General features: G+C 38.2%; 1 protein-coding gene across 2 annotated transcripts in view; it reads left to right on the forward strand.

The window, feature by feature from the left end:
- ATP11C (ATPase phospholipid transporting 11C (ATP11C blood group)) overlaps nucleotides 1-22235 on the forward strand; it is a 235943-nt gene extending 213708 nt beyond the window's left edge. Inside the window, exons 25-30 of one of the 2 annotated variants that reach the window (XM_079765342.1) lie at nucleotides 3778-3913; nucleotides 5937-6002; nucleotides 8198-8301; nucleotides 11064-11217; nucleotides 17546-17650; nucleotides 20486-22235. In XM_079765342.1, the coding sequence (XP_079621468.1) occupies nucleotides 3778-3913; nucleotides 5937-6002; nucleotides 8198-8301; nucleotides 11064-11217; nucleotides 17546-17647 (562 nt within the window). In that variant the 3' untranslated portion in view covers nucleotides 17648-17650; nucleotides 20486-22235. The remainder of the gene's footprint in view (nucleotides 1-3777; nucleotides 3914-5936; nucleotides 6003-8197; nucleotides 8302-11063; nucleotides 11218-17545; nucleotides 17651-20485) is intronic. The other variant, XM_079765343.1, reaches the window with a different exon arrangement.
- The last annotated feature ends 214 nt before the right edge of the window (nucleotides 22236-22449 follow it).

The following is a 22449-nucleotide window of genomic DNA, read 5'->3' on the forward strand; positions in this document are numbered from 1 at the left end:
TCAATGTCCACCAGTTCCTTATGAGTACATGTCGGCACTGACCCCTCAGCTCTGGATGGTGGACAAATGGTGGTAATGCAGGTTCGATTCCCTCTGGTTGGGTCTCGGCCGGACCCAGGGGCACAGCTTCATCTGGACCCAGGGGCACGTGGCCTCACCCGGACCCAGGGGGTGCGTGGCCTCACCTGGACCCAGGTGCGCGTGGCTTCCCCCGGACCCGGGACCCAGCCTCACCCGGATCCAGGGGCACATGGCCTCACCTGGACCCGGGATCCAGCTTCACCTGGACCCAGGGGCGCAAGGCCTCACCCAGACCCAGGGGCGCGTGGCCTCACCTGGACCCAGGGGCACGTGGCCTCTCCCAGACCCAGGGGTGCGTGGCCTCACCCGGATCCAGGGACACATGGCCTCACCCGGACCCGGGATCTAGCTTCACGCGGACCCAGGGGCGCGTGGCCTCACGCGGACCCAGGGGCGCGTGGCCTCACCCGGACCTAGGTGTGTGCGGCCTCACCCGGACCTGGGACCCAGCCTCACCCGGACCCAGGGGCATATGGCCTCACCCGGACCCAGGATCCAGCTTCACGCAGACCCAGGGGCGCGTGGCCTTACCCAAACCCAGGGGAGCGTGGCCTCTCCCGGGCCTGGGACCCAGCCTCATCCGGATCCAGGGGCACACGGCCTCACCCGGACCTGGGATCTAGCTTCACCCGGACCCAGGGGCACGTGGCCTCACCCGGACCCAGGGGCGCGTGGCCTCTCCCAGACCCAGGGTCGCGTGGCCTCACCCGGGTCCAGGGACCCACGGCCTCACCCGGACCCGGGACCCAGCCTCACCCGGATCCAGGGGCACACGGCCTCGCCCAGACCAAGGATTCAGCTTCCCCCGGACCCAGGGGCGTGTGGCCTCACCTGGGCCCAGGGGCGCGTGGCCTCTCCCAGACCCAGGGTCGCATGGCTTCACCCGGATCCAGGGGCGCACGGCCTCACCCGGACCCGGGACCCAGGCTCACCCGGATCCAGGGGCACACGGCCTCACATGGACCTGGGATCCAGCTTCACCCGGACCCAGGGGCGCGTGGCCTTACCCGGACCCAGGGGCGCATGGCCCCACCCGGGCCCGGGACCCAGCCTCACCCGGTTCCAGGGGCACACGGCCTCACCCGGACCTGGGATCTAGCTTCCTCCGGACCCAGGGGCGCGTGGCCTCACCCGGACTCAGGGGCGCGTGGCCTCTCCCAGACCCAGGGTCGCGTGGCCTCACCCGGATCCAGGGGCCCACAGCCTCTCCCAGACCCGGGACCCAGCCTCACCCGGATCCAGGGGCACACGGCCTCGCCCAGACCCAGAATTCAGCTTCCCCCGGACCCAGGGGCGCATGGCCTCACCCGGACCCAGGGGCGCGTGGCCTCTCCCGGGCCCTGGACCCAGCCTCACCCAGATCCAGGGGCACACGGCCTCACCCGGACCCAGGATCTAGCTTCCCCCGGACCCAGGGGCGCATGGCCTCACCCGGACCCAGGGCGCGTGGCCTCTCCCAGACTCAGGGTCACGTGGCCTCACCCGGATCCAGGGGCCCACGGCCTCACCCGGACCCGGGACCCAGCCTCACCCGGATCCAGGGTCACACGGCCTCGCCCAGACCCAGGATTCAGCTTCACCCGGACCCACTCTCTTTTTTTTTTCTTGAGTCTCTTTTCATCTGTAGGTTAACCTAGCAATTTATTTGTTGATGAAATGGGATCATTTATTTATAGATTTCCCCTGATCTAGAGTTTGCTGATTGCATTGATGGCATTGTTTAATGTTTTTCTTTTCCTGTATTTGTTGCAAAGGGATAGTTAGATCTAGAGGGAATCATAGAAACCTTGGTTGAAGTCTTACAGAGTATCATCTCCCATGCTCTCATTTAAAAAAAAAAAATGAGGAACCAGGACCCAGAAATGACTTGCCTAAGAACACAGGGTATAACTAGAGGCCAAACTAAGATTAGAATTCAGTCCTCCTGATAATCAGCCCTGTGCTCTTCCCAGCAGGATGATCATTCTCAAACACTGAGCCAACAGTGTATTCTGTCTTATGACAACGATGAAAGTGAAGCCCAATAGTGCTATTGCTCTGGTTGGAGTGGAGTTTGGGTGGCAGTGAGCAGAACCCCTCCCATGCAGCCCCAGCAAGTGTTCAAGCCAATTGTCTTGAGTTCCAGTTCTGGCTTTGCCACTCACTAACTGTGTGACCTGCACAGGTTACTTAATTGAGATGAGCCTCAATTTCATCTTCAGTAAAATATGGGCAACAAGAACACCTAATCCACAGTGGATAGATGAGTGACAACACATAAAAGAACTTAAAACAGTGCTTGGAACATAAGTGTTCGTCGATTGTAGCTATTGATCTTATTCTAACACTCTCTTCCACTTAACTTCTGGGCTGTGCTGAGCACTTTCATACATTAAGAATGTTGAAAACTTGAAGAAAACTGTTGAGCACAAATTATTGTAAGGGTTTTCCTGAAGTTTTACTTACTGAACAGCAGGTGTAGGTAAGGAACTATTAAACCATTTTGCATAGATGGTATACTTGCCACATCTGATGCAGAAATGAAAGCCATGACATACCTGTTGACCAGCCCAAAATTCAGTTTTCTTGTGTGCTCTGATGAGACACTGCTCTTGGTCTGTCACTGTAGATTACTCTACAGGGGAGGCACCTCCCTAAAGATCCTTGCAGGAATTGCCCATCAACTGCCAGCCAAGGAGGCTTTTGAGAGTCACTGTCATGGGCTGAGGCAGAAGGTAGTCCCTGTGTTTTCATACCTTCTCTGGAGTTACGTTACACACTGTGGGAAGATAGGTAGGGACATCATGGTATGTTAGTAATATTCTGACGTGTACTAAGAAGATTGTGCTATTTTTGACAGATTTTAAACTTTTGATCTGTCCACATTCCATTTATCAATTCATGACTGTACAACTTCAAACATGTTATTCGACTCAATTAAAAAAGTATAAAGGGCATCCCAAGACCAAAAAAGGTTAAGCTCCCAGGCAGAAATCTTGATTAAAAGAAACATTTTAACAATTGTAGTTGGGAAGCGGAGGTATGTTGGTTGAGAGCATATGATTTAAGTCAAGTAAATCTAGGATTGTATACTAGCTCTGTCCCTTACTAAATGAGTGAACTCTGATGTGCTGCTACACTGGTGGTTCCCAAACTTGACTGCATGGCAGAATCACCTGAGGAGCTTTAAAAATATCCTGATGCACAGCTTACCCTTATGCCAATTAAATCAGACTGAGGTTGGGAGCCAGGCATCAGTGTTTTCAAAGATCCCCAGGTGATTCCAATGTGCATCAAAGTTTGGTATATCTTTTGAGGCTCCTTATCATTTACAGATAGGATAAAAATACCTATCTCATGTGGTTTTTATGTGGATAAAAATGGAATATATATATATTCTACTTTTCGACATATAATAAGTACTCAATAAATGGGAGCTAATTATTATTGATTATATTATTGTTGTCAGGTGGCCAGAATTTTAACATAGAAGTGCTTGGACAGTTTACTTCATTACTTCAATCAGGAGGTGATTGCATAAAAATAAACCTGTGTTTCAGTCTGACCTTTTACTGAAAGCCTTTCAGTCCCTCGGAGCTAGCTCCTTTCATTATAACAGGGTCAAATCCCATGTGTACTTTTGGCAATTTACCATAACTTTAAATAAACAGACTATAGAGATTCATTAACCTGTGTTTTTCCCCCATTTCTCAATAGGAAAATTTCTGGCAATGCCATGCTACAGTGGGGCCCCTTCTTATATTGGACATTTCTGGCTGCATTTGAAGGGATAGTATTCTTCTTTGGGACTTATTTTCTTTTTCAGAATTCATCCCTAGAAGAAAATGCAAAGGTAAAAAAATGGCATTGTTCATTTGGTATTATAAGTATGGCTTATCTTTTTTCCATGAGCACTGGATCAAGCGTACACATATTCTAGCTGTAATCATTTTGCAAAATTTTTAAAGGTAGACTAGTTCTCACAACTTCTTTAGAACAGTAAAAGTATTGAAGTATAAAATCACTTCCTTATGTGCATGGCAAACTAGAGAGTTTATGTGCAAAAAGTTTGGAAGCTTAACTTAACTTGGCTGTAATTTTTATTGGATGAACAAAGTTCTTGGGACTTCAGACTTTGGGCCACTGCACTTTGATTTGAGCAATGCTTTTTCGTTTTAAAAGGAAAGTCTGGACCCACTCAGTTCTTATTCATAGTGGCCTTCCATGCTTAGAGTTCAAGGGGGTAACTGGCATATGGAATTCCCTTCTCTTCCTCCTTCCTTTCCACATGGTAGCATAGTATTTTCCTGAAAGGCTACTGATCCTGCCAGTGCCTTCCCAGCAAGCACTACATAGTTTAGCCCCTGCATTGGAATGATTTTGCCCAGTCTGCTGTGGAAGAGAATGGAATGAAGTCTTCCTACAGCCACACAGTGGAAAATCAAACCAACTTGTATGCTGCTTTCACTATGTTTGCTATTTCCGGGCTTCCTCTTTTATGGTAATTCATTCTTTATCATCATAATGTGAAGCAAAGCTAAGGTTCAAAAAGAATTTACTGAGTACAATGACTGTGTCTAGAACCTAGAATCAGTATCTGTTAGGGAAGTGATAGGCTCAGTGGATTTGAATGATACTTTAAATTAGGTATTATAGTCAAAACCTCTCCAATTTGGATTGACAGAAGTCAGTTTAATATGAATCCATTAAACTTATTAATCACCAATTAACTCTTGAGGAAATACAAATCTAGTACTTTAGAGTAGGTTCATGTAGCACTTACCAAAAAGTGTGCCCTACTTTATCTCTCTGTGTGTCCTTGGGCAAGTCACTTCAGCTTACCAAGTCAACTTTGCCCATCGGTAAGAAGAAGGAATTCAATTTTATGATTTCTCAAGTCTTTAGCTTTATGACTGATTCTGTGACTTTCACTTTTTATTTGGCACATAAATTATATAGAGCTGACTCTTTCTTTTTAAAAAGTTTGCTGCAAAGTAGGTGGATATTCTGTAGTTCTATTGACATGGTTCTTTTGCTCAGCAAATTCTTCAGGTGGTTCATGGGGAGCCTCAACACAGCCTGTATCCAATCCATCACCCATGTTCAGTCCATGATGTCCAGATTAATTAGATTTTACTGTATATGTCACCTTCCTAAATGTTTGCTAAAGTTACAGTAAGTGTAACAACTGCTATCAGCAGTTAAAACATAATGCCCATGTATGATTTGATCAAATTCTTTTTTTGCTTCTATTAACCTTAATTTTTTGTTTTTATTTTTGAAAACCTTTTACATTTCATTTTCTGTTTTAATGTTATGCATTCAGATCTTGACATCATTTGGTAAGCATATGTGCCATTCATTTGCCATCATTTGGATTTATACCTGGTATCTGCTTTTCTTTGATGTGCACATGCTAACGGCTCTAATGTTTACAGCCAAAAATTAGACTGTTTTTAAAGTGTGAGTCCATTTGTCTGCATATTAGTCCTTAGTTCAGAGCTTTTGTTTTATATTATAGAAAAAGCCCATATCAATCTCTTTAGAGATATGAGTCATGCAATGACTTGTTTTTATGAACATTGTTAGTGGAATAGGGTTTTTTTCTGCCTTTATCATAGCAGTGTTTTCCCTGTTTCATGCTGCTTGGAATAATGGAAATAAGTGCTACCAACCACAAATGTGGTATACCTGACCAAGAAAATTTACAGTCACAATTAAATCTAGCATTTTGGCCTGATCCTTTAACTTGATATTCCCCAAACAATTCATACAATACTTTTTTGCAGTTATACACAAGATTATACTTGACTTTTATTTTTTATGCAGGCTTGTGTATTCTTGGTAATTATTAATTAATTATTAATTTTTTTCAGGTGTATGGAAACTGGACTTTTGGAACCATTGTTTTTACAATCTTGGTATTCACTGTAACTCTGAAGGTTAGATTTTTATTTATTCAAGTATGTTTAACACCATTTTTATAATACTTTCTGGTCTTGTACTAATATTCTTTTTTGTCTTCTAATCTTTAATTTTATTACGGTTATCATCCAAGTCTGAATGCTTACTTAAGTATGTATGATATTAGAGATTTAGGCATTTGTATACTATTTGATTCATTTTTTACTGTATGTTGTCTATCCTCTATTTTTTTTATTTGTTTTTAATTATACACCATACTTATGTCGGAAATCTGTTCCTTCTTTCCAGCTATTTTCAAGATAAGTGGTATATAATCAGATTGTCTGTGAGTGTGTTTTTCCATGTTAAGTACTTGAATATTTTTTAAAGTTTTATATTTGTTTAAGAATGCCAGGCCTTAAATGAATTTGAGTACTTAAGACAGTTCAGCAAGATCTGTATGCAAAATAACTTGGTAGTGATGAAATTTTATATAATGTGTTTATCACTGAAATTTATATTAGTGATCAAATGCATAAAAATATATAGCAGATAACATACAAGAAGGTAGTTTAGGCAAAATTATTAGCAGCCATGCAATAATGGCTCTGAAACCTTAAGGCTCATGAATTGGGACTGTGTTATAGTTGAAAAAATAATCCAATTCTTTTGATGGCTCCAGTAATAAACACCTCACATGTGGTCCAAGAATGAGTGCCTTTAAATGAATTCCAGTGTACCCAATAGTCAGAACTAGAATTCAGAAGTGTAATAGACTTAATCATTTCCCCTCTAAAATTTAATTCCTGGTTAATTTCTTATACCAAAAAAACTAATATATGTTTCCATCTACTGTTTCAGTGATATTTTAGGACTACCAAAAATGTTACAATTCATCTCAGTTTAGCTACTTAATAGCAGGGTGTAACCTTGGACAAGTGATTTGGTTTCTCAGTACCTCTATTTCCTCTTTTATAAAATGGAGATAAAAGTAGCATCTACCTCTCAGGATATTTTTGTGAGAAGTAATGATACATAAAGCATTTGCAATGGACGCTGGCACATAGAATGTGCTCAGTACAATAAATGTTAGTTGTTATTTATTACTATGATTTACAGGGTCATGATTTGAAATAGAAGCCTCCCCACCCTTTTTCCCATCTGGCCTTGTGTGTGAACCCAGGGCTTCCAAGTGCCCTTCATAGTTAAAGTTGGCCTTACTGCAACATCTTTCACTAGTCCTTCAAAAGACATCCACTCCCTCTTCTTTTTATTGGATATTATTGTAACATTTTCTCTGACAGCCCAGAGGATGAGAATTCAAGACTGGGCTATATTAACAATGTTCTCAACATCCTGTTTATGAGTGTGAAACTAACAGAGAACTGAGGACCATGGTGTCACAACAAGTATCAAAACTGAGATACCACCTCCTCTTTAATAATTCAATGCCCTGGATATTAATTCATGTGACCCAGAAATTATAAGCAAGTGAAGTAGACTATACTTCCTTGTTTTTAGATTGCATTTGAAAATCCCAGTTCCACAGTCTATAGAAACAATCAGCCCTGGCAGAAGCATGGAGGATTTTAATCTAAGGCAACTGAAAATGTTATTAATTTAATTAAATAGGCTGGGGTTTTGCAATTGAAAGGCACACTACATAGTCAGACCCATGATCCATTGCTACATGATGCAGGCATATAGAGCTAGTTTCCTTTTTATTTAGTAAACCCCTTCACCCCCGTCTTGGTTGTGCTTGAGCTATCAAGACTCTTTGTGTAATTTGTTTACCCTTCCTAGATACCCCTTCCCTCTCCTGTTTTCAGTATACCTGCCTCCACCAGCTAGCCTTCTCCTTTTGCCATAATCTCCCTGGCCACCACTACCTGAGGTCTTGAGGCTCCAGACTCCTAGATGTTATCATTATCTCATTCTTTGCCCTTCTTTCACTAGTGAGACATCTGTAGCCCCATACTTGCTTGCTTGACCACATTGCTACACCTGTACTCTGGAGTCTAGAGGACTTAGGACAGAGTTGAGCACTCTCATACCCTAGCTCTTTGAAAATCCTAGATTCTGTTCTCATTTTAATTCCATTCTCTCCTGGAAGCCTGGTCCAAGCTAGGTGCTCCCGTACGTATCATATTGTATACAAGTTATCAGGTACCATAGTGTATTATAGCTTGGTACAGTCTGTACTCATGAAATCTCTTGTGTTGTATCTTTTCAGCTTGCCTTGGATACTCGTTTCTGGACATGGATAAATCACTTTGTGATTTGGGGTTCTTTAGCCTTTTATGTATTTTTCTCATTCTTCTGGGGAGGAATTATTTGGTAAGCAGCTGTATATATGTGAGTAATATGTAAATAGTAAAATAGGTATATGTATATATACATTGTATATGCTTCCCCCCCCCCAAAAAAAAAAACACACCCAATTAGATGGTGATTTTAAGATATAACCCTCTGAGTATTGAGTGGTATATATTCTATACCCTAAATACATCTGTAGTGACATGAATGATAGCTATACTAGTATACCATAAGGAGAGAATAGGGCCCAAATAGATAATAATGTAGCTACTTTGTGTAGAATCTTTACAGGATGAGTACTTCCACTAGAAATCACATGGGAGGTCATGCTAGAAATTAGTTTCACTTCACAGAAAGGTGTTTACACACTTTCAAGTTGAAAGATTTGGCCGGGGACTACCAGAAGGGAGGTCTTTTGAGTAACTCATGAAGTATCCATACTTGCATTGGAAATCTCCCTGAAATAAGCAGTGTTACTGGCTAGTATTTAATATTGAGGACATGCCATCTTATATAATCAAAACTTTTCAAAGTATAATTAATGTGGCTTCCCCTGATAATGATGTCAGCAGCAGAGAACATGGCTAGAGTAAGCCATAAAGATTCTAGAAATATATATTTTCACTGGTTTGAGCAAAATCATACATACAAAACATTCCATGTTATCACAGAGCTGTAAGGACCATGTTTTTGTCCCTTGAGACTTAATTGGAAGAAATTCTTACTGTTTTGAAAAACTTTTCAAAATAAAGGCTTTAAGAAGTAAAAATATGAAACAACCCAATCACTTAGGGAAGTACTGCTCCATGTAAACGTGTAATTACAGCATATATTTGGTGCCTATATAGGTAATTACTGAAGCGGTGAAGCTGAAGGAAGTCTCTATTTAAAAACAAAACAAATGAATCAAAGTTGATTAACCAAATATAATATGCAACTATAATTCTTACAGTACCATAATTCTATCTATGAATCTGTGTAATCAGCATCTGAACTAATTATGCAAAATTTTTATAAGAACAAAATGTCTCACAAACTACTTTCTAACTCTTATCCTTATTGATTTAAATAAATCCTTTATGTGATTAAGACATCACCATACCTGTTTCAATTCATTAGAGGTACTTACTAAATATGAAATATTAATCTTTTCTTTTCTTGTCTATAGTGTTGTCCTTAAGTAGAACTGTCTAAGCTACTACCTGAATATAAAATTTATACTATAAAGCAACCAGCAAATTGTGACTAGAAACCATGTGAAACTTCAGCTGAATGCTAGTTGCAGCTAATATCTCTGGACATGTTCAACCTTAAGGCATTGTAGTATACTCCTTTTGGGGGGAGTGGGCAGTAAGAATGATGATTTCTGAGCCCCAAACTCAATCCAGTAATATCTTCTGTTTTTTTTTTACTGCTCCCATGCAAAGCTCCATAGATGCTGAGGTAAAAAAGAAAAATCTAGAGATATTAATCACAGAGTATTGTAGGTACTATGCAAAGGAATGCTTTGTGGCTAGCTGTCAGTTGTCTGCTGGAACCTTGTGGCTCAGTTAACTGTCTAAAAATTAGTCAGGATGCTTTTCAAAACTAGAGTGGGGGTAGAGCTCTGAAGAAATTTATAGTAGTTTATAGTAGAGACCCTAGAAAGCCTGTTAACCCAAGCCTTATAAATTTCTCCACCTCACTATTCTCATTTTTTATTCCTCAGTCTGGTCCTCTTATATAGAGCCACAAGCTTGATTTTATTGTGTTTCATAAGAGAGCATAAATGTCAATTTTTAAAGGAGAATCCAGTGTATCTTCAGTGAGCACTATGTGTGACCTAATAAATGGGACTAATCCAAGAATAGTCTGGTGTGAATCCCAACCTTGATTAGTCATTCTGTGCTTTAGCTCAGGCAGTAGAATAAAACTTGGTTGTGTTTCTCAGTAGCTACCTAACAGTTCAGTGGATGACTGGAATGAAATCCAACATCAGAATGAGGGGTCCTCCTGGATTTTGGGGCTCCAACGCTTATGTCCTTTTAAGCAATATTCTGCTGTCTTGTCAACCTATTTGACTCACAGTAGTACTCAGTATATATTTGTGGATGAGAATTATAGAGTCCTCCCATTTGAGAGAGATAAGTTCTACAGTTCTTTTTGTATTTACATAGGGATTGGGGGGATTATAAGAATGTATTTTAAAATTTGAACATAGAGCACAAATCCACTCTCATATTAATAAAACAGCCGAGTAAATAAAATGCTATTTAGCACAAAAATTAACTAACATTTTTAAAAATTTCTTTATTGATTAAGGTATCACATATTTGTCCTCATCCCCCCATTCCCATCCCACACCCCTCCCCACACATGCCCCCACCCCCCTGTTGTCCTTAACCGCTGGTTAGGCTCATATGCTTGCACACAAGTCCTTTGGTTGATCTCTCCCCTTTACCCCCACCCTTCCCTACCCTACTAACATTTTTCTTGCATATCTTTGGAGCTCCAGTATTTTCTAATATAAATAAATATTTTCCAATTAGCAGCTTTAAAGTTGATTGCTGGGTTGTTTTAAAGTCAAGTGCGTTTTATTATCTTTTTCTTTTTATTATAATTTCTTTTCAAACATTTGATAAATGAAATCTGTTTATTACTTTAGAATGTTATAAAGAAATTTACTTTTATAATGTGAATAAGGAAAATTCCTTTTAAATACAAAAGACAGTTTCAATTACACTTCTGTTTCATAGGACAGGAACTAATTTGTTTTTCCATTATGTATTTTCTTTCTACTCTAGGCCTTTTCTCAAACAACAGAGAATGTATTTTGTATTTGCTCAAATGCTGTCTTCTATATCCACATGGTTGGCCATAGTTCTTCTAATATTTATCAGCCTTTTCCCTGAGATTCTCCTGATAGTATTAAAGAATGTAAGAAGAAGAAGTGCCAGGGTAAGAACTAAGTTTATATTACAAACTGATTTTTGGAAGGGGCTTCAATATCTGCCATGAAATAAAAATCTTATTTAGAAAATTGCATTAGTTACAGCATGTTAAACCCCTCCTTACAGGTTCATCACTTAATTTCCTCTTCTGCATAAAAAGTATAGTAAAAACTTCGTTATCCAATACAGGTGGTAAGTAGTTTCCTTAATAGTGTTCTATGTGACCTTTAGCAATCCATATGGAGTATTACATATGCTCCATATGGAATTTTAAATGGAAAAATTATTTTTTTCTTTAGTCTAGAATTTTCACACCAGAAATTTCCACACCAACATTCCAGCTTTAACCTTAGATATTTAACTGTGGGTTGTTCAGAGATTTTTTTTTCAGTTGATAATCCCTATTTGCCTTTTTCAAAACTTACCCTTTCCTTTAATTATAGTGCTGCTTAATCTCTGAGTTGCTTCTAGCCCTGTCTGTCCAGCAGTATAATTGAACCAAAGAAAATTCCTGGATGTAGTTTCTACATCCTTACCCTCCTGAACACACTTGTAAAAATTCAAGATTGTTTTATAAGTGTGTTTTTATTGTTACTGCTTAAATTGTAACCTTTTGTGGAAATGAGAAGTTATTGCCCTCTGACAGCCTAATTGCTTGGTCCTTCATTGTCTGATATCTTTGAACATTTCTATAAAAGCCTTTAGAGTGAAAGGGGTAGATTAGCTTGGGGGAAATCTTCTGGCAAATTTTTACCAACACATTAATATGTCATTTCTGCCAACACTCTCATTATGCCAAACAAAACCCCATTTCTATCATATTGACACCAACTATATCTTCTACCCCACCCCAGGCAACATTTTCGTGTAATAGTCTAAGCTATATCTCCTGACCTATTTGATCAAATTTGCCAACCAGTTTAGCCACAATACTGGTTTGTCTCGAATTTTTTTCTGGCCTATTGAATTGATAGAATCCAGTGGTCGTCATCATATGACATAGGGAACTAAAATAATTATAGTGGGAATATCGTCAGCAATTAGATATATAAAAGAGGAGCATCATTGTTACAACTCAGTATTGGCCCCAATCAAAAGCAAATAGACTACCAGTGGCAAAAGCCACATTGATTCTTGGTATACAAGGCCAGTCAGTGTACAGTTAAGTGGTTAGAACTTGCTTTAATTCCCTGCTTCTACATGCCTTATGGGTAGAATTGGACACAATAATGTTAACCTAGCTAAGACTGCCTTGGTCTGTTCTTTAATCTTTCCAGTAGACCCCTGATTAACTTCCTTTAGCCTGGCATTTAGTCTTAGTATGGGAAAGTAACATTTACTTGTATGATTATACCTTAATATCAGTTGAACAGGGGTAAAACAGATTGATATAATAGGTTCCTCCCAAAATGGCTCAAGTGGCAATTTAAATATAGCCAAATAAAAAATGTCACAATAATAAATGTTTTTGTGCCTTGTTATAATAGAGAATTTGTCTGAGAAGAATCTCTTGAGTTGTTCTTCCATTCTCCTTATTTGGAAGTATAATTTGGGGTGCTCCTAAATGTTTTTCTTATTTGGAGTAGTGGAGCTCATACTAAATAATGGCTCACACTCAGCTTCATGTTCTAAAGACGTTACAAAAATCTTCAGAAATCCAAACCTTCAAACATATTATCTTATCCTCTTCTTTAGGCCCTTTCTTTTAAAAAAATTACTTAAGTAATGAGAGCTACTAACAGACATAAAAAATTAGATACTGGCTGAAGGTGAGTTTTATTAAATTAAATGGATATTAGATGGAGGAATTCTACAAAGCAGTCACAGATAAAGACTAGAACATTCCTAACTTCTGTTGAAAGCATGCAATTCTGGGACTGCAGCCCTATTTACATAGCAAGCATAGAATGTTGCTAGGGGTTCAGCATGAAATCTTTTTGCCATGGGTGGAAGAATTCTAGTGTCTGTGCTGTAGCTTGGCATGCTGATGTGCTAGAATGATGAGGAGAATTTCCATAATCACATTCATTCATTCATTCATTCATTCTTACCTTCATTGAACCAATAAACATGTTGAACCACCTAATGATGAACATCTCTCTTTATATGCAATGTCTGAAAGACTAAATGGTTTCAAACACTATGTGATTTTGCGAGTTGCAGATGAGACAGAATGTTGTGGGCACTCAGCAGTGCTGCCACTTTTTTTTTTCCTTGTGAGAAAATGCAAGAGCAAAATAGTGCATATGAATGCATAAAGGCCAACTAAAACATGGCAGCCATGGTTATTCTGATAAGTCGCATGTTTACATAAGGCCCAATTTGGCTATATCAAAGAGTCAGAGTCCACTTCTAAGATAAAGGAGAAAGAATCTCTTAATGACCAACAGTCTGCCATCTGGGTGACTTACTACTTTGTTCAATATCCCTTGTTAAGGCATTGGCCTCATTTTAAAGATAAAAAAACAATATTCTTTTACACTAGTTTGGCCTCACACCTGACACACTCTTTAATGGGATAAAGGATGTGTCCCTACCTATAAATAGAAGATTCTTTGACCACCAACCAGTAAGCACCTTGGTACTTTGTACACACTGCCAGAAATGCCTATGGCAAGTAGGCTCACAGTGCTATCCTCATGTTGGTCTTGGCCAGCATGAAGGGAATTTAGCAGTGGGTAGTGAAAATATCTCCATGACCTTAGAGAAAGCAGCTAAGACATTTACATGTAACAATTACAGAAGCAGCCTTCTGGTGACTTCCATTCCCTGAGGATACACTATAAGTTAGCTACTATACTAGGTGTTGGTAATTCAGGGATGAATCAGAGGAGGCCCCAGTCATAAGGAGTCTCACTCTAATTAAGTTATAAAGTGGATTCATGTGATATAAATCAGAATAGTAGACTAAATGATATGGCTTGATTTAAGACAACTGAGGTGTTTCAGTGTCTGCATCACTACCTCCTGAAGCCACCACAGCCAAGTTCTGCCTGGCAGTAGCATTGTAAAGAATTATGCTATCTTCAAAGAGGTACAGAATAGTTATGGGATGTAAAGTACAGCATAGGGAATATAGTCAATAATATTCTAATAACTATGTATGGTGTCAGATAGGTACTAGATTTATCAGGGTGATAACTTTGTACGTTATATAAATGTCTAATCACTGGGTTGTGTACCTGAAACTAATATGTTGGATGCCAACTGTAATAGAAAAATAAAAAATAAATTATTTTTTAAAAGGTGAGGATAAAAAGGAATTCTGCTATCTTCAGAATAGGTTCCCTAAGTAATTTAAATCAAGGATGTGGTTAAGCTATATATTCCTCAGCTATATTTTCAGCAATATGCTTAATTTTTTTAGCTAAAATTCCATCATTAAGGATCATAGGCCTTTTTCTGTTGCTTATAAATCAGCAAAGCTGCACTGCCATACTGCTGACAGTGTATAATGAAACTACTATTGAGCACTGAACAGTGGAGCAGCAGGATAACACTTCGAATTTTAAAGTTTAGGATTTGGGGTATTTAAAAAAAAATTGTGTTCCCCTCTGAACACAATTGTTGGGCTATCTCTCAGTCAGTGAAATATATCTAGACTTTCTGGCCAAGTAAGAAATACCACTTCCCATTTCCAATGGAGGAATTTCCACATATAAGTTTCCCCATGTAAACCATAACAATCAAAAGGAAGGCTTGACTTTGCCTACTAGACACAGGGACACTATAATCCAATGGGAAGGGACCCAGCAACAAGGTGAAGCCTAGCGTGGGATGTCTGCACAAACAAAAAGAAATACTCCATTATGAAGGGAGCTCTTTCAGAGTGGAAGACAGGAAAAGGAAGAATGTCAGCTACCTGAGCAAAATTCCCAGAGAAAGCACTTTGAAATTTTTGGAAAATGTAATTTATCTTGTAATAACAATAATGACAATCATGATTACTATTGAAATGCTGACAGTCACATATACCCATTGGTTCTGAGGAAAATAACACTGTGAACTAGGTTAGACAAAAATAAAGTTGAATCCTAACATCATGGCTGTTGAGATGGACCTTTATGCATTGGCCTCTTTGACATACTGCTAACTGAGCTGGTGTCAAAGCTCTGTAGATGACTGCAAAGGAATGTGGAAATTTCATACTGTTTCAGCTCATTATCTCTAGTCCTTCTCACCTCTCTCCCCTACCAATTGCTAGCTATATCAATTTGATTGCTTTAGATATATTTTCCATGCTCTCTACTGACTTCTGTACTTTCATATTTCCTTTTTTCCCATTATAAAGTAACCACATCTATAAACTTCTAAATTTTATGATTCATATAAATAATTTTATCTTCAATTGTTGGATACAAGGTTTTGAGTGCACCAAAATATGCTTGTCATTACAGTCTTAAGTAGATAGGCTTGTATATTAAACATGGGGGTGAGGGACTTGGTATCATGTTAATCTTGTAAGGTTTTTGCCCACAAAATAGAAGACAAAGCAACTTTTAAGAAAAAATTTATAAACTAATATTTCTCTAGCTTTATCCATTTATAATTTGCATGTTACCAACTTTATTTAAGGTAAAATATGACAGGAAAAATGTAGTAATTTTAAAACATGAATAAGTCAAAGTATTTGCCTTTAAAGTTTGTTTATTAGATTCTGCTGAATACATGTATTACTTTAACTGGTATCTTTTTTAAGCCTATTTTCATTAGTCACTATGTAGATGTTATGGGTAATTAGCAGCATTGTTAAATTTATCCCTGTAGTTGACTATTCATCTTCTGTTTGCCTTGGGCAATGCCAAAACCAAGTCTCTAACTTCAGGCATACAATAAGAAAGAAAAACATAACCTTTTAGGTTTTCTGATTAAACTATATCAACGCTTGCTTTTTCTAGGTGTCGTAAAGGAAAATTTTATAGCTCTTTAGCCTACCCTTTTAAAGAGAGCTCTGTAAGAAAAAGGAAGAAACCCATCAAATTATGTTAAAATAAATGTAGTAAAGCACTAGCCCAGAGACAAATGATTCTAAAGTGTGGTTTTATCAAATCTTTTCCCACTGTGCTTGTTTTGATTAGGTTTTTAACCTGCAGCTGCCCAAAGGCAGTCAGTCCCTTCATATTGTATCTGTGTGATTGCATAAGGGAGCTAGTCACTTCAAGGTAGATTGGTGATGCAGCCTGGACATAGCTCTCCAACCAGTGAATTTTGAACAGTGTAGCTTAGTGAAATAATGATGGGAGATAAGCCTTATTTCGATGAGAAGCATATTTTTAAATTATTTTATTCAAAATAATCAATTTTCCCATTAACTAAACAATTTTAAATTGATATATAGAGAAGTAGTGTTTGCACATATAATAGACTACTCCTAACTCTAATTCTACTTTTACTTGTAACGTCTTCAATACTAACATGTCATTTCGACTTCTAATTCTCAGGGTTTCTTTTTAAATGTCTTACATTTCAGAGAATATTTACTTTTTTTTTTTTTTTTTTTTTTTGGTTTCTGCATTTCTCTTTTTTCTACTGCAATTTTCCACCTTTTGTGCAATTGTGAACAAGGTAACGAAACGCCTCCCTTCCTCAGGAACATCTACTATCTTCATGCTTTCTCAAACTTCCAGCAATCACAGTTTCTCTTCGAGTGAATAAGGTGATTTCCTTTCTTAATGTACCAACTTGCTTGCATTCTCATTTGCTTGACACCATTTTCTGGTTCTCTATGAAAAATTACTTCTCATGACTCATTTTTATATCTTCTGCTGACACTTAAAAGAGTATTTTGTCATTTTCCTTTAATCATTTGTTCATCTTCTCAAATTGTCACACTGGACAGGAAATTATTTCAGAAACTTGGACAGTAAGTCTCTGGTCCCGTTGATTCCTACTGTGCAATAGAAGCCATGGCGTGTTAGAGCCAATCAATTCACCAACACAGGACTGTTTTGCACAATTTCTCTTTGTTCGGTACACTGACAGCACTGCCACAACTCTCAGAGGTGTTCACCAAAAGGATGGTATGGTTTACTAATCAAAATATATTGACTCATCTACCACATAACCTACCAGTATCATTTCAAAAATCCAAGTTTGGCACATATTACTAATATCTGTATACTTCCACCATGAAAACAATTCAATTCAAGTTGGACATGTTCTTAGGTCTTTAAATGTATTTATGTAAATGTTATGCATTTGTTATACTGTAATCATTTGTACTTTGGGCCAGAAGAGTTAGTCTATAGAAAGTGATTTTTTTCTTCTACATTTTTATCACCAGGTAGGTTAACCAATCTTCAAATCCTTTAAGTATCTTTACCTCACTATTACAGAGAAATCTGAGCTGTAAAAAGGCATCTGACTCATTATCCGCCAGACCTTCAGTCAGACCTCTTCTTTTACGAACATTCTCAGACGAATCTAATATATTGTAACAGGTACCTAGTGTTAAGTGGGCTGGCTTTAAAGAAAAAGATTAACAGCATTATAAAGAAAATAATGAAACTATCACTCTCTAAATTTTTTCCGTTGTTGGTGTGGTGAACTTTATATTATTCTTTGCTAAAATATAAAGATGCATTACTTGGAATATGTGGAAATATGTATTTTAAATTTGCTAACCCCCCCCCAAATAAAATTTTAGGCATTTCCCAGAGCTGAAGGGTAATACAATATATTTAATTTGTAAGGGGCAAATAATCATGGCAGTGCCATCATATGAAAATGCTCAATAGTAATCAAGAAATATAATTTTGATTTTAAAATGTGTTTGGAAAATTGAAAAGAAATATTCCAAAATTGCATCTGTATAATATCAAGTCAGTTTAGCATTGCATGTTCTTTTGGGAATTATGTGAGAATAATTCAATGTGTTTGTATCTCCATGTGCTGTGTGTGTGTTTGCAGGTTTAAACTTAATGTCCTTGTAAATGTCTGATTCCCAAATATATATTAATGAGCCAGTCTAATCACTTTTAATGTCAAGTTTTATTCAAGCTAAATGTTTCAACTTTCAGAGGTAGTAAAATCTTTCTTAGCCATTCAGGGGGGTGCTACCCTAATTATATAAAATGCTTCATAATTCATTTTTTCTAAAAATGAGTAAATTCATTTTATATCATTCTTTCATTTGCCCAAAAACTATTTGGGAGGAATTTATATGCTATGGGAGGAATCCTTGAATTTGGAATGACTCTTCCATGTGTATTTTGTTTCCCACTGCAGGGGCCTCTGTTACCCCATACCTTTAATAGGTCTTTTATCCATTTATGGAAATTTAGAGTAATTCATGAATGAGGTTTACAAGTTTGTCAGCTTAGAAACAACTCTGTACAGCTTAGGGCAGGGCTGTCTTTCATGCACACATAAAAATGAATGATCATCATGAAAGAAATTGCAAGTCAGTTCATTTTGAAGCCAAGAATTGTAAATCCACCTCATAGGCCCACTCTTTCGTTAGCTATCAACTGCCCCACAGTCCATCAAAGGAGAAATATTGAATGAATGGATTGATTCCATTGGTTCTTCTGTATCTGCTGTGTTATTTTGGAAGCTGACTATTTTTGCCTCTGTCAGCATCTCCCTCGCCCAACCCCCATTTTGAGCAACTCACCTGCTTATATTTTCCCTCAGTGATGAATCTGCTTCCCAGTAGCCTTCAAAGTTTTTTACCCCTTTGTCCCAGATAGCCTTGTCCTAAGCTGTGTGGTGCATTTTAGCTCTACTGTTTTCAGCTAATTTTGTATCCCCCTGGATTGCTTTCTTTAGCTTAGTCTGTGGTTTGGGGATTGGCTGGGTAGCAGACACTGCTATTGCTTTTGGACTCTCCAGGGCTTTAACTCCTACAATGCCTAATATAGAGCTGAGGAAGTTATAGCTTTTAAGCAATTGTTTTATTTTCATGTAAATTTCTTCCAGGAATTTATATTCATGTGGAATTAGTTCTCCTCCAAGGAAAATATTTGGTAAATTAGCCCCACTGAGTTTGTCCCTTGGTTGATAAGGTGACACCTTTTACAAGTTCTCAATGTGAATGGCAATCTTATTTTCGTTAGTCACCATAACCCTATCTGAAAAATTAACATGAGAATATGGAACATAAAAAGAAATAGAAGGTACTCTGGAGGACTTCTAGTCCACCCATGGTGAGGAAGATGCACAAAGAAAATAGCACACCTCTTTAAAGCCTTCCACTACTCAGGTTTAAAAAGGTTATATTTTGGAGTAGAGAACCAAAGTTAATCTCCCTCCCATGACATAGGGCTTCTACTTTTCAACATACTTGATTTACACTCAGTTATCCATTGTCCTGCCATGCCCCATCCCACTCATAGCATTTGATGATATTTAGAGGACAGAAAAGAATCTATAAATTTTTAGGGATATTTCTGTTTTTTTCTTTCCTAAAAAGATAATAAGAAAAACAAGAGTCATTTGACCCTTAGATACATCATCTACCAAAAAGAAAATTAACTTCACCCTGGCTGGTATAGGACAGTGGTTAGAGTATCATGTCAGCCTGTGCACCAGAGGGTCTCAGATTCGATTCCCAGTCAAGGGCATGTACCTGGGTCACATGTGGGAGGCAACCGATTGATGTGTCGCTCTACTCCCCTTCGCTCTCCCCCACCCCCTCCCTTTCATTCTCTCTCTAAAAATCAATGGAAAAAAATATCCTCACTCCTTGGGTGAGGATTAAAAAAAGAAAAGTAACTTCAATATTACAAGGAGGAAAGATGTTTCTTTTAATAAAGTACTTTAACGGCAGTCTTTCAAAACAATATATCGTAAGATATTCTGTCAAAATTTGCACATCCAAAAGAAACAGTAATTTGTTCATTCATTCAGCATGTCCTGAGAATCTGCTATGTGCCAGATACTGTGCTTGTTGCTGAAGATAGAAAGATAAATAAAATGTCCCTGTTCTCAAGGAGCTTATGGGCTACAGGAAGGGATCTTGGTGAGGTAAGCCTCTGCTATGGTAGATAGTCCTAGTGATAACAACTGTTAGGAGAACCCTGGAGCAATCCAAAAGCAAAAAGCAAGTCTGAATCTTACTCAGCTGACAAATAATTAAATCATTAAAAACTGGTTATTGTGTCACTCTTTCTTTTTCCCTGCATGTGAATAAAACTTGGCACTTTGTTAAGACAGTCGCTTTACTCTCATAACAAAATTTACTACTTGACTTATTTTTGAAAATGCTATACAGATGGTTTTACATTGTTATTATTAAAATAACCTTTTAACTGTGTATATTTTAAATTTTTCAGAATCAGAATCTTGAACTGCCTATGTTATTGTCCTACAAGCATATTGACAGTGGTTACAGCTAAAAAAGAAAGCATGAAGAAACAGCTACAAAAAGTTAATCATCTCAGGATACTCGATATGCAACAAACTAAAAAAACTCTTATGTCTAGGGTTCAGAATAAATGTCTATTAAAATACCAAATGACTATTGTAAGCATTTACAGTTATTGTAACTAGCCGTTATGGCCAAAGCTCTACGTTATAAATCATATGAAAGTTGAAAGCAAGAATATTTACAATTTCTGGCTTTAGATAGAATAATATAATTACCAAGTCGGTGTTCTTTTAACCCATGAATTTTGTGAATGGATTTAAATAGAATAGTATAAAAATAGAAGTCATGCAATGGGAATGAATAGATTTTGCTAATATTTCTTTTTCTGCCTGGCGGAAGAAATCAGCTGCTTGGATCACTCTTGTTCTTGCTGAATGATGATCTTAAATTATTTTTTCAACACATGAAAGGAATACTTGAAAGTATAAGAAGACTAAATGGTATCAATGCATCAGATAGGATAGTTAATCATTTCTATTTACCCACATGCTAATTTTGTCTTGATAGAATATCCTTGACAAGAAATGAACACTTACGTGGAAATAGCGTTAGTACTGGGTGTTTTTGTGAGAATAAAAAATTATTTTACTTAATTTTATTTTTGTTCTTCTGAATAAACCCCAAGTTAATGGGTGTTTGGCTACTAGATTTGAAAATAATACATTTCCAATCACTTAGTAGCCCCTCAAAATAGTTTGGATATAACAGATTTTTCCCATATTTTACTAGGATCTGAGGTAAGGGGGACCAAACCACAGTTACATAAAAGTAAAGGGCATTCTGAGCATCAGTCTTTTATGACTTTGTGTAGAGAGGAAATAAGAATAGCTTCTTTCAAACTTAATAGTTTTTATTTGAAAGAGGCTACACATATGCATATATGCAGTGCTTTTTATTTTTTTTTAACTTGCCAATTTGGGAGGGAAGGATCCATCCCAGGATGGTATTTCAGCCTGCAGAGCCATAACTGAACATATATGCTGTCTCTCTTAGCAAACTTGGCTGGGTAGTGGTCTAACTCTAAATCATGAGATTCACATTGGTAAAGTCCTCAACTTACTGGGCTAGAAGGAGGTTTTATCCTGTTAATGAATCCACTTAAAACATAAAACTTGAAATATCTTTATTACATGGTAAAATTAAACATATTTGGAGGGATATAAATTACTAGATTAAAATGGTCTTTTAAAAAGTGTTTTCATACCAGTTTCCATTTTTGGTTGTCTTTTCTGGCATGACTGTACTATTATTAGTTGTTATATTGTACCTTTTTGGAAAAGTATTGGATTCAATCTGTACCAATGTATTTATATAGTCCATATGGCACATTTGATTCTTCCATGTACATTTTGTGTTAATATTTAGGTGTAATTTTTCTTAACTTCTAGAAGGACATATTCACTTACCAGAACCATTCCATCATTACATTTTATTATTTCCTTTATTGTCATCTCTCAGTATTATTTTTTAGTATTTTCTTAAGTGTCATTCACACATTACCTGGTAGCCTGTATTTGAGGTAGTCTGCTGAAAACAGTCATGTATTCTTTCCCTATTCCAAAGAGCCAAAAATTCAGACCCAGGAAAGCTTATGATGTTTTATTTTCTTTTAAGAACTACTTGTAAAAAAACATTTTTAAATTGATTTTTTTAGAGAGGAAGGGAGAGGAGAGGAGGGGAGGGGAGGGGAGGAGAGGGGAGAGGAGTGGAGGAGGGAGGGAGGGAGGGAGGGAAGGGGGAGAGAGAGAGAGAGACAGACAGACAGACAGACAGACAGACAGACAGACATGGATGTGAGAGCAAGACATCAATCCGCTGCCTCCTGCATGCCCCCTACCAGGGATCAAACCCAGGCACAGGCCCTGGCCG

The sequence above is a fragment of the Cnephaeus nilssonii genome (assembly GCF_951640355.1).
Source record: "Cnephaeus nilssonii genome assembly, chromosome: X".
In the NCBI taxonomy this organism is placed as follows: Eukaryota; Metazoa; Chordata; class Mammalia; order Chiroptera; family Vespertilionidae; genus Cnephaeus; species Cnephaeus nilssonii.